Source organism: Panthera uncia (genome assembly GCF_023721935.1).
Source record: "Panthera uncia isolate 11264 chromosome B3 unlocalized genomic scaffold, Puncia_PCG_1.0 HiC_scaffold_2, whole genome shotgun sequence".
In the NCBI taxonomy this organism is placed as follows: domain Eukaryota; kingdom Metazoa; phylum Chordata; class Mammalia; order Carnivora; family Felidae; genus Panthera; species Panthera uncia.
In genome coordinates this window covers 1,833,969-1,852,167 of record NW_026057583.1, presented here as the reverse complement: position 1 = coordinate 1,852,167, position 18,199 = coordinate 1,833,969, and the positions used below count along the sequence as shown (strand labels likewise).

At 45.3% G+C, this 18,199-nt stretch overlaps 1 protein-coding gene across 1 annotated transcript; it reads left to right on the top strand.

The window, feature by feature from the left end:
* Positions 1-1,146: 1,146 nt before the first annotated feature.
* ZNF774 (zinc finger protein 774) lies at positions 1,147-9,474 on the top strand. The gene is made up of 4 exons (XM_049614238.1): positions 1,147-1,421; positions 2,987-3,109; positions 5,612-5,718; positions 7,111-9,474. Exons 2-4 carry the CDS (start codon positions 3,003-3,005, stop codon positions 8,349-8,351), a joined length of 1,455 nt encoding a protein of 484 aa, XP_049470195.1. The 5' UTR covers positions 1,147-1,421; positions 2,987-3,002; the 3' UTR covers positions 8,352-9,474.
* Positions 9,475-18,199: the final 8,725 nt, after the last annotated feature.

Here is an 18,199-nt window from a genome sequence, read left to right as displayed (position 1 = left end):
AACCACAATGCGCAGAACAGTCTGGAATGTAGAACGTTCCCAGTAAATATTTGTTGGAAGATACACCGTACACATTGAAGGAATGGTTGAACTAGCACTGAAGGAGTCTTTCACATTACCCCTTGAGCTGGTCATTCTAAGAATTTTACAGTCCACCACAAAATGTTCTTCTTCTTCTTCTTATTTTTAATAATATTATTTTTAATTTCTTCTTTATTATTATTATTATTATTCTTTTATTATTATTTATTTATTTTTGAGAGAGAGAGAGAGACAGAGCACAAGCGGGTGAGGGGCAGAGAGAGGGAAACCGAATCCAAAGCAGGCTCCAGGCTCTGAGCTGTCAGCACAGAGCCCCACTCAGGGCTCAAAGAACCATGAGACCATGACCTGAGCCAAAGTTGGACGCTTAACCAACCGAGCCACCCAAGTGCCCCAAAATGTTTCGGGTTTTTGTTTGTTTGTTTGTTTGTTTGTTTGTTTTTAACTGCACTGAATGAATCAACAAATCTGGTAGACAGGTGCGTTTTCTTCATTGTAAAGAAAGGCTTCTATTATTTTTTAGGTAGGGGCTCGCCCAAAGTGAACACTGGTTCTCACATAAGACCCCGGAGTCTCCACAGTTTGGAACCCAGTACACCTTTCCTAGGCGATAAGACACCCAGGCCAGCCTCCTCTGGCTATTAACAGGTGTGGTTACCAATGGAGAGGAAATTGCGATGCCAATGGAAGGGGGCAAAACGTCTGTTTTCCGCTAAAGGCTTCTGCTTGGGGTTTCTTAATGCACAGCCTCAGTTGCCCAGGGATCTGTTGGTGGCAGACACCAGGCAGGCTCTGCCCCCCAGGATGGGGAACCCGGCACAGGAGGATCCACAAGGCCGCGGCGATGAGCTGCCCCTCGCTTGGCAAGGGCGAGGTGCCAGAGCGCGGGAGACGCCGCCGTTGGTACAAGGCTGCTCGGCGGCAGTCGGGTGAGGCCAGGTGGTTCCCATCTGCAGATCCCTCTCCGGGTGTGCAGTCTCCGGACCCCACCCTCTCACCTCGGGAGGAGCAGTTCCCGCGGTAGGGAGAACTGGGTTTTGCACTTGGCACCGATGGGACCTGGGCATCCCTGGACTCCGAGTCCTTTGAAGCGGTCTTGTTCGAGACTACATTTCCCAGAAGGCCGCGCGGAGATTGAAAGCTGCACCAGCCTATGGGCGGACAAGGCTTCTGGTCGCCGAAACTGAGCAGCCAATGGCAATGAAACAGGGGCGGTATCTTCCGGCTGCGAGCGGTCGAGCGCAGAGTCCCACCTGTGTCCCCACAGCCCTGTCACGAATCCCGGTCGGGTTCGAGAAGGGACCGCCTCGGCTTTGTGGGCCGGGAGCGGCTCGGCGGTGGAGGACTCTCACTTTCTGCTCCATCCCGGAGCCGGGCCGGTGAGTGATGCGGGGAAGGAGACTGCGGCGGTCGCCCGGGAGCTGCAGAGGGGCGTGGAGGGGACTCGCCCGCCGCCGCGCTGTGGCCCCTGCCAGGTCGCCGCGCTCGCCTTTCGGAGCCCGCGGGTTTCGCCGAAGAGTGAGGAGAGGTGGCTGCGGCTTTCTGTGCCGTCGTCGGGATAGCCCATCCTCTTGATCAGTCTTCCCGCTCCTCGGTCGTGGTCCCCGGGCTTCGGCGTGCCTTGTGACCCTGTGACCGCGGCGCCCTGATTAGGGCCTGCAGCACCGCGAGGGGGGTGGGGGTGGGGGACGAGTGCCGGTCCCACCCGTGCCGTCATGTCCCTATTAATAAACCCAGCGAACAAACCGGTGCCGCTCACGATGGCACTTAGTCACAGCACCTCGGCGCTCCGGGGGCCTGCGGGGTCACCTGCGGGGGGTGGGGGTGGGGGGATGGGAGACCGGGTGGGAAACAATGTTTCCGTGACCGTGGCTGTGAACTCTCCTCCCCTCAGTCCCGCTGTCTCCTGCAAGTGGGCCCTGCAGTTGTGTCTCCTCATGGATGCCGAAATAAAATGTATGCTCAAAACTTATTTCCAGTTTTTACCTCCTAATGACATTCCTTTCGTTTGTTGGGGTTTTAAAGCAGAGAGATGAAATGTTTCCTTACGGTTTTTAGGTCTTTTAAAAACTCAGTACTTTATAAAGGACCGAGAGCAATGTGTGTAAATGCATGAGTATTTCCACGAAAAGTGCAAGAATATTCTAGTAGTAGCCAGGTGCTTCGACTGGTGTGACAAAAGACGAGAAAGAGGAAAGCTTCCTCGTTCTAGTCTGGTCCATCCTCCACTGAAACGCAGAAGTTTTTGTAGTAGATTCAGCTGGCTGACTTGTGTTTTTTTCTATTGGAAACTCTTTAAGCCACCCCTCCCCCCCCCCCACACGCGCACGCGCACACACACACACACACACACACACACACACACACACCAAAACAAAACAAAATTCTATTTCTTTGTGACTCCTACTGCCTTTTACAGCACATTACTGTAAAAATGGTACCCAGAACTTTTCATGTTCTGTCTGATCTGTTCCTTGAGGTTGACACCAAATCTGCAAGCCAGGAAAAGTCAGCTGTTCTCATAGCTAATACGAGTATAATTAAATCCACAATTTCCTAGCTTGCCGAGGAAGATGTAGCTGGAGAGCTTTTCGCAAAATCAAGTCCCTCCCCCCAACACCTGCATACTCTATCCTTTGTTTATCTTGTCCATCATGGACAATTTGTTCCTCAAAAGGTTAATGTTTCTTGTAGCTGTGTTTGGGAGCTCCAGGCCTCACTTAGTGATGTGAATGTTGGCCAAGGGAAGGATCATGTAAAAACAGTAAGAAAAGCAACCCTTCTACGGTTGACAGAATTTATCTCAGAACTATTCTATTCCGGGGGGGGGGGGGGGGCTGGGGTCTTTGGGTATACTGGTGGCACCGGGGTGGTCTTTTGGTTTTGAGACAATGGTTAGACTATCCAGAGAGCTTTTGATGCATACTGAGTTCTCCTGCTTTAGGAACTGATGACTCTCAATGATGTGGCTGGGGACTTCAGGGAAGAATGGGTTACCTGGACCCTGCTTAGAGAATGCTCTTCAGGGATACCACCCAGCACAGTTACAAGAATGGGCTCTCCCAGGGTAAGGATGCTACTCTCCTTTAGGTTTAAGACTTAGATCACGTGAGGGGCACCTGAGTGGCTCAGTCGAACAAGTGTCTGACTTCGGCTCAGGTCACGTTCTCACGGTTTGTGAGTTTGAGCCCCACGTCGGGCTCTGGGCTGACAGCTGACAGCTCGGAGCCTGGAGCCTGCTTTGGATTCTGTGTCTCCCTCTGTCTGCCCCTCCACTTGCCCGCATTCTGTCTCTCGCGTTATCTCAAAAATAAATAAACATCAAAAAAAAATTTTTTTAAAGACTTAGATCATGTGAGAGGGCCCAGGTCTGAGTGGTCTCTAGGGACGTTGATCTCTTAGAGCTAAAGATCTCTGTGAGATCATTAATAATTGTTGCCTCCCTAGCAGAAAAAAAAATAACTTCCTTTTTTTTAATGACTTACATTTTTATGGCACTTTATGGTTTGTAGATATCTTTGATATTTATTGTTTAATTAGTATCTCACCATAGGGGCACCTGAGTGGCTCAGTCGGTCGGGCGTCCGACTTCGGCTCAGGTCATGATCTCACGGTTTGTGGGCTTGAGCCCCACATCAGGCTCTGTGCTGACAGCTCAGAGCCTGGAGCCTGCTTCAGATTCTGTGTCTTCCCTCTCTCTCTCTCTGCCCTTTCCCTGCTTGAGCTCTGTCTTTCTCTGTCTCTCAAAAATAAATAAATGTTAAAAAACTTTAAAAAAACACAAAAGTATACTAATATATACTCATTGAAGAAAAGACAAACAAAATGAAACCAAAAGTCCCACTCCATCCCACTTCTGAAGAGTTACTGTCCTTCCAGCCATTGTCCTAAGCACAGATATAATTAACAAAAACAAAAGAGAAAACATTGGGATCATACTGTAAATTCCGTTGTGCATCTTACTTTTTTACACATTGTATTGTAATACATTCTGACAACAATAACTGTTTTTCTATACATTGCTTCAAAATAATCACTTAGTATTTTATTGTATGGAATACAATAATTTACATTAGATTGAACCATATATTTGACCATTTTTAAGCCGCTTTTTAACTTATACAATGGCAATTAAAAAAAATTTTTTTTTTTGAAATTTATTTATTTTGAGACAGAGAGAGAGCACACTCAGGGGAGGGGCAGAGAGAGGGAGAGACAGAATTTCAAGCAGGCTGCACGCTGTCAGCACAGAGCCCGACTCAGGGCACGAATTCACTGTGAGATCGTGACCTGAGCCGAGATTAAGAGTTGGATGCTTAACCGACTGAGTCACCCAGGCGCCCCTACACTGGCAATTTCATATGGCTTAATCAAATATAATTATTCCTTTGTCATAGGACATTTAGGTCCTTTCCAGATCTTTACCAGTATTGTGATGAACATCTTTTAGCTCTCTTTTTTTTTTGGGGGGGGGGGGGGGGGAAAATGGTTTCTTAAAGTATAATTAGTTAATAATTAGGTAATAGATCTTTTGCACAACTTTATTTTTTAACTTTTTTTTTCCATTTCCTTAGAATTCCCAGAACTAGAATTGCTGGGCCAAAGAATAGATATCTTTCTATACTATTTGATATTTTTGCCAAATGCCTTCCAAAAAGATTGAATTCTTTATTCCTACAAGCATTATATGAAAGCGTCCATTTCTATACATCCTAGCTATCATGGTAGGATAATTTAAGAGTCTGGGTTAAATAATAGTGATAGCTAACATTGAAGAGTTCCCACTTAATCCTTACAACAATACTAGAAGGTAGGTCTTATCATTATCCCTATTTTATAGATGATGACTCTGAGACAGAGAGTTTAAGTAACTTTCCTGAGGTCACACAGCTAGTAAGAGGAAGGGTTAAGATTGACTCGTAGGCAATATAACTGAAATTTGCACTCTTTTCCTCTACATTGTATTGCCTAACTGTATCATTGTTTTAATTTGAATTTTTCCGGTTAATGGTAAGGTTAAAGATTTTTCATATATTTATAGGTTGCGTGTATTTGTGTGTGTGTGTGAATTGCCTATTTGTGACCTTTGCCCATTTTTTTTTTTCTTACAAGTGTTTGTCTTTTTCTCATGGTTGTATCTACTGCTGCCTTTCTGGGAAAAGTTTAAAGCCCGACATTAGAGTTAACTTCCTTGATTCTTTCTAAGGGTGAGGTCTTGGCGGCATGGTTTCTGAGAAAATTCTCTCTATATCTGAATTTAGCCTTGTGCCTTCAGAAGTGAATTATTGTGCTCACTCTAGAGTTTCTGTCACCCAAGTCTGTTGTGTGTGTGTGTGTGTGTGTGTGTGTGTGTGTGTGTGTGTGTGATGAGAGGAAAGGGGCTTTTTTCTCAGCCCCTTGGGGAGATAATCTGTTTTATTATTCCATCTCATTGTTTCACTGAGACCAAACATACATTAGCATCTCCCTGGGTGTTGTCCTCTACTTAGGGAAGAAGGAGGGCTTGCCTTTTGGTCAGGCTTTGTATGGCTGGTTCCGATTAATATGCTATGTTCACTTTCCTGTATAGGATTTCCAGACCAAGTGTGATTTCCCAGCTGGAGCAGAAAGAAGAACCGTGGACGCTACCGCTCCAAAATTTCGAGGCAAGAAAGATCCTACGGGAAAGTCACACAGGTGAGATGTGACTATTACGAGGTGGGAAGAAATCTAACCCTTGCTTAGATGAAGAATTTGGAATGCTGCCGTAGACTTCTGTTCTCACTTTTACAGGTTTAAGTTGGACTTCTTGGGCAGTCAGTAACGGACCAAATAAAGTCTTCATTTGGTTCATTTATTTAAAAAAAAATTGTTTTACATTTATTTATTTTTGAGAGACACAGAGAGACAGAGCACAAGTGGGGGAGGGGCAGAGAGACAAGGAGACAGAGTCCGGAGCAGGCTCCAGGCTCCGAGCTGTCAGCACAGAGCCTGACGTGGGGCTCGAACTCATGAACCGTGAGATCATGACCTGAGCCGAAGTCGGACGCTTCACCAACTGAGCCACCCAGGCACCCCCCCTTTTTTTTTTAATTAAAAAAAGTTTATTTTTGAGAGAGCGTGAGTGGTGGAGGGGCAGAAAGAGGGGGACAGAGAATCCGAAGCAGGCTAGGCGCTGACAGCAGCGAGCCGGACGTTGGGCTTGAACTCACGAAGCACAAGATCGTGACCTGAGCTAAAGTCCCTTCATTTTATTTTTTTTAAGTAAACTCTTTGCTCAACATGGAATTTGAATTCACAACCCCAAGATCAAGAGTCCCAGGCTCTACTGACTGAGCCACGCAGATGCCCCTGAAGTCTTCATTTTAAAATAAGCATTTCACTTTTGTCTATACTATAACATCTTTGAAAAGAGTTGCCGGATTTGGACAATATGTGGCATATACTCTTGAAGGATATCAAGGTTACTTCAAGAGTCATCTTAAGGGGCACCTGGGTGGCTCAGTCGGTTAAGTGTCTGACTTTGGCTCAGGTCACGATCTCGTGGTCTGTGAGTGCGAGTCCCACGTCGGGCTCTGTGCTGACAGCTCAGAGCCTGGAGCCTACTTGGAATTCTGTGTGTGTCTCTCTCTCTGCACTTCTTCCACTCACTCTGTCTCTCTCTCTCCCTCAAAAATAAACATTGTAAAAAAAGGATTCATCTTAAAAAGGGTTTAGGAATTTAGGTTTTGTAAGCTTGATAAACTTCACCGAGTTCATCTGGCTGGTTCAGTCAGTACAGCCCATGAGTCTTGATCTTGGGGTTGTGGGTTCAAGCCCCACATTGGGTATAGAGACTACTTAAAAATAAAATCTTTGCAACAGCAAAAGCGGCTGTATAATATAGATATGATAAAACAGATGGGATACACCAGCCTGTAGTATAAAAATAAAATCAAATCTTTAAACAAGTAAATAAAACTTTTCACAAGGTTTAAAATCAGAGTAGTCAAATTAAGTGTAGTCTGTTGCAAAACCACTAATCTCAGTCTTCCTTACTGCTTTCTGATGTTTTTCCGGATAATTGGTTAACTTGTGTTAATTTTTCAGACTTTGAGAATCAGGTGACCAAACTCAGTCGGGACATTTCAGAAGCAGCAGAACGGTGTGGAACATCCTCAGAAAGGGCCAATAAGGATATTTCTCCTCCTCCTAGCTGGGGAGGAAACTGGGAGAGGGACCTTGAGTTAGAAGGGGAACACGGGGCCCTCCCAGGAGAGGGCCAGCCGGAGCCCTTTCCGCAAGACAAGGATTTAAACGAGCTCCTGGATGGATACGCAGGAAAGAAGCCCGTGTGTGCAGAGTGCGGGAAAAGCTTTAACCAGAGCTCCTATCTCATCAGACACCTACGAACCCACACTGGCGAGAGGCCTTATAAGTGCATCGAATGTGGGAAAGGCTTCAAGCAGAGTTCAGACCTTGTCACCCATCGCAGAACGCACACGGGAGAGAAACCCTACCAATGCAGCGGCTGTGAGAAAAAATTCAGCGACAGCTCTACGCTCATCAAACATCAGAGAACCCACACAGGCGAGAGACCCTACGAGTGCCCCGAGTGTGGGAAGACCTTTGGGCGGAAGCCACACCTCGTCATGCACCAAAGAACCCACACGGGAGAGAAGCCCTACACGTGTCTCAAATGCCATAAAAGCTTTAGCCGAAGCTCAAACTTCATCACCCATCAGAGGACCCACACGGGCGTGAAGCCTTACAGGTGCAGCGACTGTGGGGAGAGTTTTAGCCAGAGCTCAGACCTGGTGAAGCACCAGCGAACTCACACGGGAGAGCGGCCCTTCAAATGCGCAGAGTGCGGAAAGGACTTCCGAGATAGTTCTCACTTTGTAGCGCACATGAGCACCCACTCGGGGGAAAGGCCTTTCAGCTGTCCTCACTGCCGCAAAAGCTTCAGTCAGAGCTCACACCTGGTCACGCACCAGAGGACACACACAGGTGAGAGGCCGTTCCAGTGTGACAACTGCGGGAAGGGATTCGCCGACGGCTCTGCCCTCATAAAGCACCAAAGGATCCACACGGGGGAAAGACCCTATAAATGTGGCGAGTGTGGGAAGAGCTTCAACCAGAGCTCCCACTTCATTACCCATCAACGAATCCACGCAGGAGACAGGCCCTATCGCTGTCCCGAGTGCGGCAAAACCTTCAGTCAGCGTTCCCATTTCCTCACACACCAGAGAACCCACACGGGGGAAAAACCTTTCCACTGCAGTAGGTGTGACAAGAGCTTCCGCCAAAAAGCACATCTCTTATGCCATCAAAACACCCATTTGATCTAGGAAATGGTCCGCTGCCCCTTCCAGATTTTCATTTCTCTTGTCTCCCAAGTGCTCCATGTAGAGAAAGCCTGAACCTGGGCATCAGAGGCTCAGGTTGGACCCCAGTCTGTCCTCCGTCTTCTTCCCCGCTTTAATGGCGGAGATAAACTCATAGGCACCAAATAATATCCTGAACACAAAAGGCATTCCTTCAGTGTTTTTGACCGACCTTAGGGGTGAGTTTGACGGTTGATGCTTGGTAAGTAAAAGAGAAGTGAGATAAATGTGGCCACATTATCACTGTTAGTGAATAATATTTGAGATCTTATCATAAGCCCTTAATACCGTATAATGGCTGGCCCTTAAAAGGCGCTCAGTACGAAGTTGGTTGCGTTTAACTAGCCTTATAACTTGATAAGGAATCCGTTAGTGCAGCCCTGTAAGCCCAGAACTTGCCAGAAATGAGATTGCCACTAGAAGATTTGGGGTGTGAACACAGAAAACAGAAAACACTCTCCCAATCCAGGGCTGTGCAGACATTAGTCACCAGATGTCTCATTGCCATGACGAGGCAGAATTCTCGAAGAGGATGTTTGTGGTCCTGTGATTTAGAGGCTGAAAGAATTTCAGAAGCTCTTTGTACAGCCGTGTGTGAGGTACTCCCACTGGAGGTTTGCTGTCATCTGAGGCACAAATATCCCGCGATGAACAAGCCCAAGGGACCTGGAAGGGGACTATAAAACTATGGAAGCAACATTGCTGTTAAATATTACAGGGATCCTTCCTGGCATTTAGCTGAAGGAAACAACTCCTGTCTTTGAATCGCCTGGGTCATTGGCCCGTGAGTTTTAAGTTACTGTGACTCCCTAATTTTTTTTTAAGAGTCATTCATTTGAGGCACCAGTACATTTCTGTATTTAACTGAAATAAATTGAGGGAAGGCAGTGTGTTGGAAAGAACACTGACTTCCTTGAGAAGGTGAGGTGTTTGAGACCCGACCCTGACATTTAATTTGGCCGGACTTTACCTTCTCTCAGCCTCCACCTTACCTACCTCACAAGATTGTTGTGAGGCTCTAATGCGCACACATGCACACACACACAAGCACTTTGTTGTTAAATTATAAAGTAATAATATCTCTAAAGTTCAGTGTTGCAAATGTCTTCCCTCCAAGGAACTCTGGCTAATATTTCCCAGGCGTCCCATTTTCTCTCATAATAACAGACTTCTTTCTCTACCTGTTGAAAACCTAAGGCCCAAAAATGCTAAGCAACTCCTCGTGGGTCACCTAGGTGACACAGAGCCAGGATTTGGCTGCGAGTCTCTTCTTTAACAACATAGAACAGACCAGCTCTGACATTTGTTAGAGTGTCTCTGAAACATTTCGTGTAGGACTGGCCGCCCCATGTTATCTGCATCAAACTGTTTTGAATTTGGAAACGATGGAAGGATGTAGCCTAAGTTCCAGGGAGCATTACAGGACCCTGGGCTGGAGGTTCTTGATCGTCATGAAGTGAGAGTGGAAAGGCAAGGACAGGCACACGTGGCTTGGGGGGGGGGGGGGTGGTTCACACTCTAAGGGAAAAGCGGTGAGCCAAAGGTAGTCTTCTGAGGCGAACACAGCCACAATACTGGAAAAAAAATTAACAGTGATTCACAGTATCATCAAATATTTCAGTCAACGTTCACATGTCCCTAACTATCTTATGTTGTTTTGCGTTTTTTATTGTTTTGTTGTTGTTGCTGCTGTTGTTTGTTTGAATCAAAATCCAAATAAGGTCTCCATAGCGATTGAGGTGGTATTTTCCTTACGAGCCTTGATCCGAAGTTCTCCCCGTTCTTCCTCCCTCTCTCTGTTCTTATAACTTCCTTGTTGAACAAACCTGGTTGTCCCGTGGTGCCTCCCACAGCTCTGCGTTTTTGCTGATTCCATCCTCTGGGCCCTTTAACGCGCTCCTCCAGCCTCCTAATATTGGCATTTGGATCTGTAAACATGATCAGATTCAGATTTCCGGCGGGGAGCGGGGGGTGGGGGCAGGCAGGAACACTCCAGAGTGATCTCGTGTCTTCTACCAGGAGGTACACGGTGCTGTTTTGTCTTAGATATTAGCAGCCATCAACACGCCCTTGATTCATTTGGGTTTGCCAAACGGTGAGGCTTTATTTATTTCTATCACTTATTCCTTCTTCGTTTATTAGCGGGAATGCGTCTATCAACAGAACTCCCTCTTCTCAACTCTCTGGTTTCCCTGAGGTACAGTTTGTATAGGAACAGCACACCCACTGTTTTATTAGAATTCCTTCACTCTTTAAATATCGCCACCTGCATATCAGCCTCCGTGCCCTAGATTTCGAAGCTCCTTCCGTGAGAGGCTGTTTCTGACAGGACATTTATACACGCATAAATCTCGCTTTTCCAGTGGACTCCTTTGCTTTTTTTCCAGCCTTCTTCCCCGCCAGTTTGTCTGGTTCCCCGTGAAACAGTGCGCTAAAGAGTTCAGTAAATACTTGAATGATTCCTTAGGGACGGACTGTAACTTGCCAATTCATACTTCCCATCACTATCCTGGCCTGAAGCAGGAGAGGCAGCCGCGGCCCTATTAGCAGGGAATGATTTTACATCCCTTTTATGGCACTGTGAGAGTATAGCATCTTCGCTCATTTTATCTGCCATTTTATCACTCATTGTATCTATCTACCCAAGTATCATCCTGAATCCGATACGATCCGTTGTTAAACAACAGTAATAATTTGTAAAATTGAGATGGGAAGGCAAGGGAAAGCCTGGCTGGCGGAGGTAAGGGGTAATCTACGTGAAGTCCAGGGGTACCTCCCTCCAGGGGGAGAGTGCTTTGTCCAGGGTAGGCTGTAGAATGAGGTATACAGAGGTGAGCATCATATCCCTCAGAAGTGACCTGAGAATTTTGCCCTGAGTTTATGGAAGGTGTCTTGGAAGGGTAATCCCGCAAGAAGGAGCCAATTAGGGACTCAGAGGGACGCAAAAGCTTCACTATTAAACACAAGCAGCATAACCCTGAACCCCGCCAGAACTGCGATGCGCACACATTGTCTGCAAATGCCACGTAGGGGGCAGGATGTAGAGGCGGCACAGAACCAGGGGGCACAAGACCCAGTTTCTGGTTTGGGTGCAGTTAGTTACCGGCCGACGGTCCTTGGACAGGTCAGCCGATCACCGTCGGCCTCAGTCCATCAGTTCAAGCAGAGAAAGATCCTTCTGGCTGCTGCGCTTCACACACCCGGGGCTCTCGGAGTGCCCAGCACCGTCCGCCGCGGGGCACGGCTCTTCTGCGCGTGCTCCTTCGTGCTCTGGGAGGAGGAGAGCGAGGGGCCCATGGCCTGGGTCTTTCTCCATCTCCCACGCCTCAGCCCTCCCCGGGCGCCTGGCTGGCTCGGTGGAACTTGCAACTCTTACTGGTGAGTTGCAGCCCCACGTGGGGCTGGGCAGAGCGCATCCAGAAAAACAACAAGCAACCCCCCCCCTCCGCCACCGCCTCATTGCCGCCAGTAGTTAGCACATTACCTCCAAACAAAAAGCTCTGCAGGCCCCAGCCTCTCCTATCTCTACTTCCTCCCAACGGTGTTTAGTAGACACCACTCGCTTGTCACATATTAAGTCTTTTTCTAGTACCTTGTTTTTGATGATGTGTATCTACAAATGTGTCCAGTAAGATGTGAGCTCTTGAGGGGCAACGTGTGACTTGCTTTGTGGCTCTGTCCCCCCCCCCCCCCCCACACACACACAGAGCCATGAGCAGGAAGACTCAAATACTATTGGTGAGAGTTGAGGTAAGTGACCTTCCGTATTTTCCCTTTGTTTCTACCCTATTATTACTGGGCCATTAGCTTCTTGCACACACTCCATACCTCCTCCCTCCATCACTTCAAAATGCACATCGTTACCAACCTGTATCAATTTCACTTCTCCCGATTCCTTTCAACCCTACATCAGAACCTCCATCTCTCCTGCCACCTCTCAGCTCCAAACGACCACCACTCTCTTCTCTGAATTCCTGCCCTAGGCTCCTACTGATCTCCCTGATTTTGTTTTTGCTCTAATTCCTTCTCACAGAAACCAAAGTGATTGTTTAAAATCCTAAATCAGGGGTGCCTGGGTGGTTCAGTTGGTTAAAGCATCTGACTCTTGATTTTGGCTCAGGTCACGATCCCCCAGTTCGTGGGTTTGAGCCCCACGTCGGGCTCTGTGCTGACAGCGCAGAGCCTGCTTGGGATTCTCTCTCTCCCTCTCTCTGCCCCTCTCCTACTTGCTCTCTCTCTCTCTCCAAAATAAAAAAAAAAAAAACTTAAAAAATAAAATAAAATCCTAAATCTAATCACATCACGTATCTGCTTAAATAAAGCCCACAGCTTCCCATTGCTTTTAGTATAAAGACCCAAATCTTTAACCAGACCTACAAGCCCCCCCTTGGCCTGACACCCCCAGCCTCTTCTGATATCACCTTCCTTCTCACCCACTGTGCTTTCGCCTGCCCACGTTCCCTCCATTCCTTGATCACAACAAGGTTGTATACATCTTAGAGCCTTGGTCCTAACTGATCCCTCTGCCTAGAATGTTCCTCACCCAAATCTTTGCTTAGATTCCTATTTGTCAACCAGCTTTCAGCCTGAAACTCACCTTCTTGCAGAGACTTTCCCTGACTGTCCCTATCTAGTCAGTCTTCCTCTCCTAGTGCCCACTATCCCATTGCCCTCTCTCATTTTCATCAAAGTCCTTACACCTGTCTGATATCTTCTCATTTATTGTTCTGGTAAAACTCCATATTAGGAGGGAGCCACTTCTCTTGTTTCCCCGTCTGTTGCCTGCACCTAAAAGAGTGCCCGACATGTGGTAGGCGGTCAATAAATGCTCACTGGATGGATGGATGGATGGATGCACACTCACAGGCAGGGATCTCACTGTGTTGGAAAAGTAACAGCACAAGACGAAGGTGGACAGAGAAGGTAAGTGCGGGTCACACCAAGAAAGCTCTTAGTTGTCAAATTGAAGATTTAAGATGTTATTCTCTGGAGAAGGGCGTGCTGCTAATGGTCCGGTAGAGGCCAAGCAAGATCAGCAGCTGAGGAAGTTTGGTTTGACAGCTATCTGTAATTTACATTATCGAGAGAGAAACTGAAGGCATTGCCAGAATCTATGATATAAAGTGTTTATAGCACAATGCCCATCCCACACTAAGTCATGGTAGGTGGTTATCATCATGACTGAGCACCATGGCAGGCACTGGAAGACACCAAAACAATAAAGCAAGATCATTAAATCTTCTTCCTACCTCAAAATGAACTCTCCTAGACCCCATTATATTTCTTTCTTCTTCATCTTCTTCTTCTTTTTTTTTTTTTTTTTTTTTTTATCAAACTTCTACTCACATGTAGTTATTCTCAGACTCTTTTAATAGGGCTTCCCAGCCCCAGCATGCTTTTGGCTTAGATTCCTCTTTCTCCCTTATTTGCTCTATTTTGTTGGTGCCAAGTTACATAGCCACTGCCTCTACCCTGCTTTTTCTCTGTTTAAATTTGTAAAAGCACCATGAGCTTTCTTTAAAATTTTCCAGAAATACAGAACTACCCAAAATAATAAATAAATAAGTAAATAAATAAATAAAACAGGAGGGTCGCCCGGCTGGTTCAGTCAGAAGAGCGTGCAACTCTTGTTCTCATGGGTGTGAGCCCCACGTTTGGTGTAGAGGTTATTAAAAATAAATAAACCTAAAAAAATAAAATTACTGGTCCCTGAGCATTAAAAAAAAAAAAAAAAAAAGGAAATCCCTTGTCTCTTCCTCATTCCCTCCCCCAATTTCACCACCCAGATTTCAACTCTGTAATAGCCCCACATGCCACATCCTGTTTCTAGCTCCTCTTCTCCAACCCTACTGCCATCATCTGAACTAACAGGATGGTTTTCCATCCGGTCTCTTTAACTTTTCCCTTCACTTCAGCTCAGCAAACATTTACTGAGTGCTTACCACACACCAAAGCCTACACCAGACCCTGGAGGTATAAAGACAAGACAGTGAAAGAGGTCCATGTTGAAGAGCTCTTGAACTTCAGGAAGTTACTGACTCTTTCTGACCCTTATCTCCTTATCTGCAGAATAATCCCAGTGCCTTCTTCATGGGGTTGAGTGCTGATCAATGGGATGACACACAGAAAACTGTCTATACAGTATCTGCTTTCGTCTGCCCCATAAATGTCAATGACAACAACGATAAGGACGATAATCTTTGCCTTGGAGGAGTTTATCATTTAATGGGGAGACTTGAAGAATAAGAATTTTCTAGGGGCACCTGGCTGGCTCAGTGGGAGGAAAGTGCAACTCTTGATCTTGGGGTTGTGAGTTTAAGCCCCGTGTTGGGTGTAGCAATTACTTACGAAAAAAAAAAAAAAAAGGAAATTAAAAAGGTAGGAGTAGAGAGCTGAGCGACTGAAGCGTAGGAGCTTGGACTCATCCTCTAAGAATACGTTTCAAAGCATGAGCCAAGGGCACCTGGGTGGCTCAGTCGGTTAAGCGTCTGACTTTGGCTCAGGCCATGATCTCACGGTCTGTGAGTTCAAGCCCCCCGTCGGGCTCTGTGCTGACAGCTCAGGGCCTGCAACCTGCTTCCGATTCTGGGTCTCCCTCTCTCTCTGCCTCGTCACTTGCACTCTGTCTCTCTCAAAAATAAACATTAAAAAGAATTTTTTTAAAATAAAACAAAAAGCATGAGCCAAGGCTCACTTGCATTAGTAACACTGGGGGTGCTTGTTCAAAATACAGATTTAGTGGTCCCACCTCTGACCAACGTGGTAAATTCACACTGTGGAGGGGCGCCTGGGTGGCTCAGTCGGTTAAGCGTCCGACTTCAGCTCAGGTCACGATCTCGCGGTCCGTGAGTTCGAGCCCCGCGTCAGGCTCTGGGCTGATGGCTCAGAGCCTGGAGCCTGCTTCCGATTCTGTGTCTCCCTCTCTCTCTGCCCCTCCCCCGTTCATGCTCTGTCTCTCTCTGTCTCAAAAATAAATAAAACGTTAAAAAAAATTTTTTTAAAAAAAATTCACACTGGAATACTGTATACATCAGAGAAAATGAACAAACTACAGTTACATGCATCAACACAATGAGCCTCAAAAACTCACTAGTGAACACAAAAATAGGACAAAAATACACATGGAAGAGTCGAAAAGCCATAAAGATGAACACAGGAAATATTAAACAATATATTGCTTGAGCAGTAGGGATGAACACAAGTTATAATGAACAGCGAAAGGTTTATGAATACAAAATCCAGGGTAGAGGTTAACTGGAATGGGAAAAAGAATGTTTTACTTCTATTTCTTTTTTTTTTTTAAGTTTTTTAAATGTTTATTTATTTTTGAGAGAGAGAGAGAGAGAGAGAGAGAGAGAGAGCATGAGTGGGGGGAGGGGCAGAGAGAGGAGACACAGAATCTGAAACAGGCTCCAGGCTCGGAGCTGGCAGCACAGAATTTGATGCGGGGTGGAACTCACGAACCGAGAGATCATGACCTGAGCCGAAGTTGGACACTTAAGAGACAGCCACCTAGGTGCCCCTAAGTTTCTATTTCTTAAGCTGGGTATCAAGCACACAGATTTTCTTTTTATCATAATTCCTCAAATTAATATGCATCACTTACATACTTTTTATTTATATTTCACAAGGGGGGAAAAAAAAGAAACAGGAAAACAGAACAGTTTTCCAGAGACTGACCTTTTCCACTTAAATCTCATAAAGTTAAGTTATAGTATGAGGGAAAAACAATAAAAATAAAAAAAGGGCATTCCAAGCACCAAAGGCTAAATAGACACTAGGCCAATCCCCACCATTCTTTCCCAATCACACCCTCATAATTTCCCATTTTTCTTTCAGCTAAAAAAAAAAAAAAAAAAAAATCCCTATATGTATAAATTAGTGAAAATAAATGTCCAGAAGTTTCTAGGCCCACCTTCTATAAACAGCCAAATGTGTACCCTTGTCTAAATGAAGATACCCTGCTACATTGGTAGTGCTCTTCCGAACAATTTTTCCCCCAGAAAAAAATGTTCCCACCTTTTAGATTTACACAGGGTGTGAATATTTTTACAGCTCTGATTAATTGCTTCCAAATAATTTTCTGAGCAAATTGTACCAATTTACAATGCTATCAGCAATAAATGACTAACAGTTTTACTACACCCTTATCCTTGAGAAACATTTTGCTAATTTAATAGACATGATTCTCACATATTGTTTTCATTTGCATGCATGTCTTTGATTGCTAGTGAAGTTATGCCTGTGTTTCACATGTTAACTTCTTTCTTGTATTTCTTCTGTTGTCTGTCATTTGTATACTTGGGGTATGGGATCAGGATCAAAAACTCGACTACTGAAGGGGTACCAGGCTGGCTCAGTTGGTAAAGTATGAGCCTCTTAATCTTGGGTGGTGAGTTTGAGCCTCATGTTGAAGGCAGGATTTTCTTAAAAACAAAACAAAACAAAACAAAAACTTGACTATGTGAATTTGAGAAAGTCACTTTTTTTTTTTAAGTTCATTTATTTGTTTTGAGAGAGCGGGAGAGAGACAGAGCCTGTGAGTAGAGGAGGGGCAGAGAGAGGGGGAGAGTGGGCTCGATCCCACAAGTCACTGATTTTTTTTTCCTGTCTTCTTCCCTCCCTCTCTCTACTATACTATTTTTTTTCCACTTGATATGTTATACATGTTCATTTTAGAAATATCAGAAAATACAATTAAGCAAACGAAACAGGTAAAATCACCCATTATTCCGCCTTCTAGAGATCAATACCATTTAATACATATCTTTTTAAAACTTGCTCTAACAAAAGTAGTCACATATGTATCACCTAACCTTTCTGAGCCTGTTTCCTCTTCGTAAAAAAGGAATGAATACTTGCCTCTCAAGTTGATGATTACATGAGCTGGTGTACGTGAAAATGATTGATAAAGCTCAGGATGTTATATAAATGCAAGTTGCTCCTATTAGGACATTAAATACTCTTTGCTAAGCAGAAGAAAGTAGACACTTCGTTCCCTGAACGCAGCCCGCCCGGCCAGCACGGTTTTTTCTCTCCCTAGAATAACTTCCTGATGCAAGTATTCACTCTATTTTCCAAAAAGTTCAATACATAAGATCTAGAAAAAATATAAAGGGTGGTGCAAAGAACAACCATGTACTTACCACACAGATTAATAAATAAAATTTTAGGGGTGCCTGGGTGGCTCAGTTGGTTAAGCATCCGACTTCGGTTCAGGTCATGATCTCAAGGTTGGTGGGTTTGAGCCCCAAGTCAGGCTCTGTGCTGACAGCTCGGAGCCTGGAGCCTGCTTCGGATTCTGTGTCTTCCTCTCTATCTGCCCCTCCCCCGCTTGTGCTGAAATAAAAACGTTAAAAATTAAAAGAAAAGAAAGGAAGGAAGGAAGGAAGAAAGAAAGAAAGGAGAAAGAAAATTTTACCCATACACATACACATAACAGTTTCTGTGAACATCTCCTCAATTACAGTCTTTCCTTCCCTGAACCTCATTCCACTCTTCTGAATTTGGTATTTCTTATTCTGTGATATTGTGATTTATAATAAGAAATACATATTTAGTCTTCATCCCCATTTCAGGCACAGAGCTTCCAAAACTCTTGAATTTCCTAAGCAAGCATGAAGAGTGATAAATGTGTCTTTTCTAATGTTAATGAATGACCTTTGGAAAGCAAGTCCCTTTGGGGGCTGGTTGCCAATGGAGCCAACCACGTGGTCAGAGATTTGGAATTTTCAGTCCCACCCCCCTGATCTCTGGGGAGGGAGAGGTGCTTGAGTTGAAGCCATAGGCGACTACCAACAATTTAATCAACC

Bases quoted from the DNA above. Each gene is read 5' to 3' on its own strand.
- ZNF774 (XM_049614238.1), top strand. From the start codon at position 3,003: ATGATGTGGCTGGGGACTTCAGGGAAGAATGGGTTACCTGGACCCTGC. The intron at 3,110-5,611 runs GTAAGGATGCTA...TTTCCTGTATAG, and splicing joins CAAGAATGGGCTCTCCCAGG to GATTTCCAGACCAAGTGTGA. The intron at 5,719-7,110 runs GTGAGATGTGAC...TTAATTTTTCAG, and splicing joins CCTACGGGAAAGTCACACAG to ACTTTGAGAATCAGGTGACC.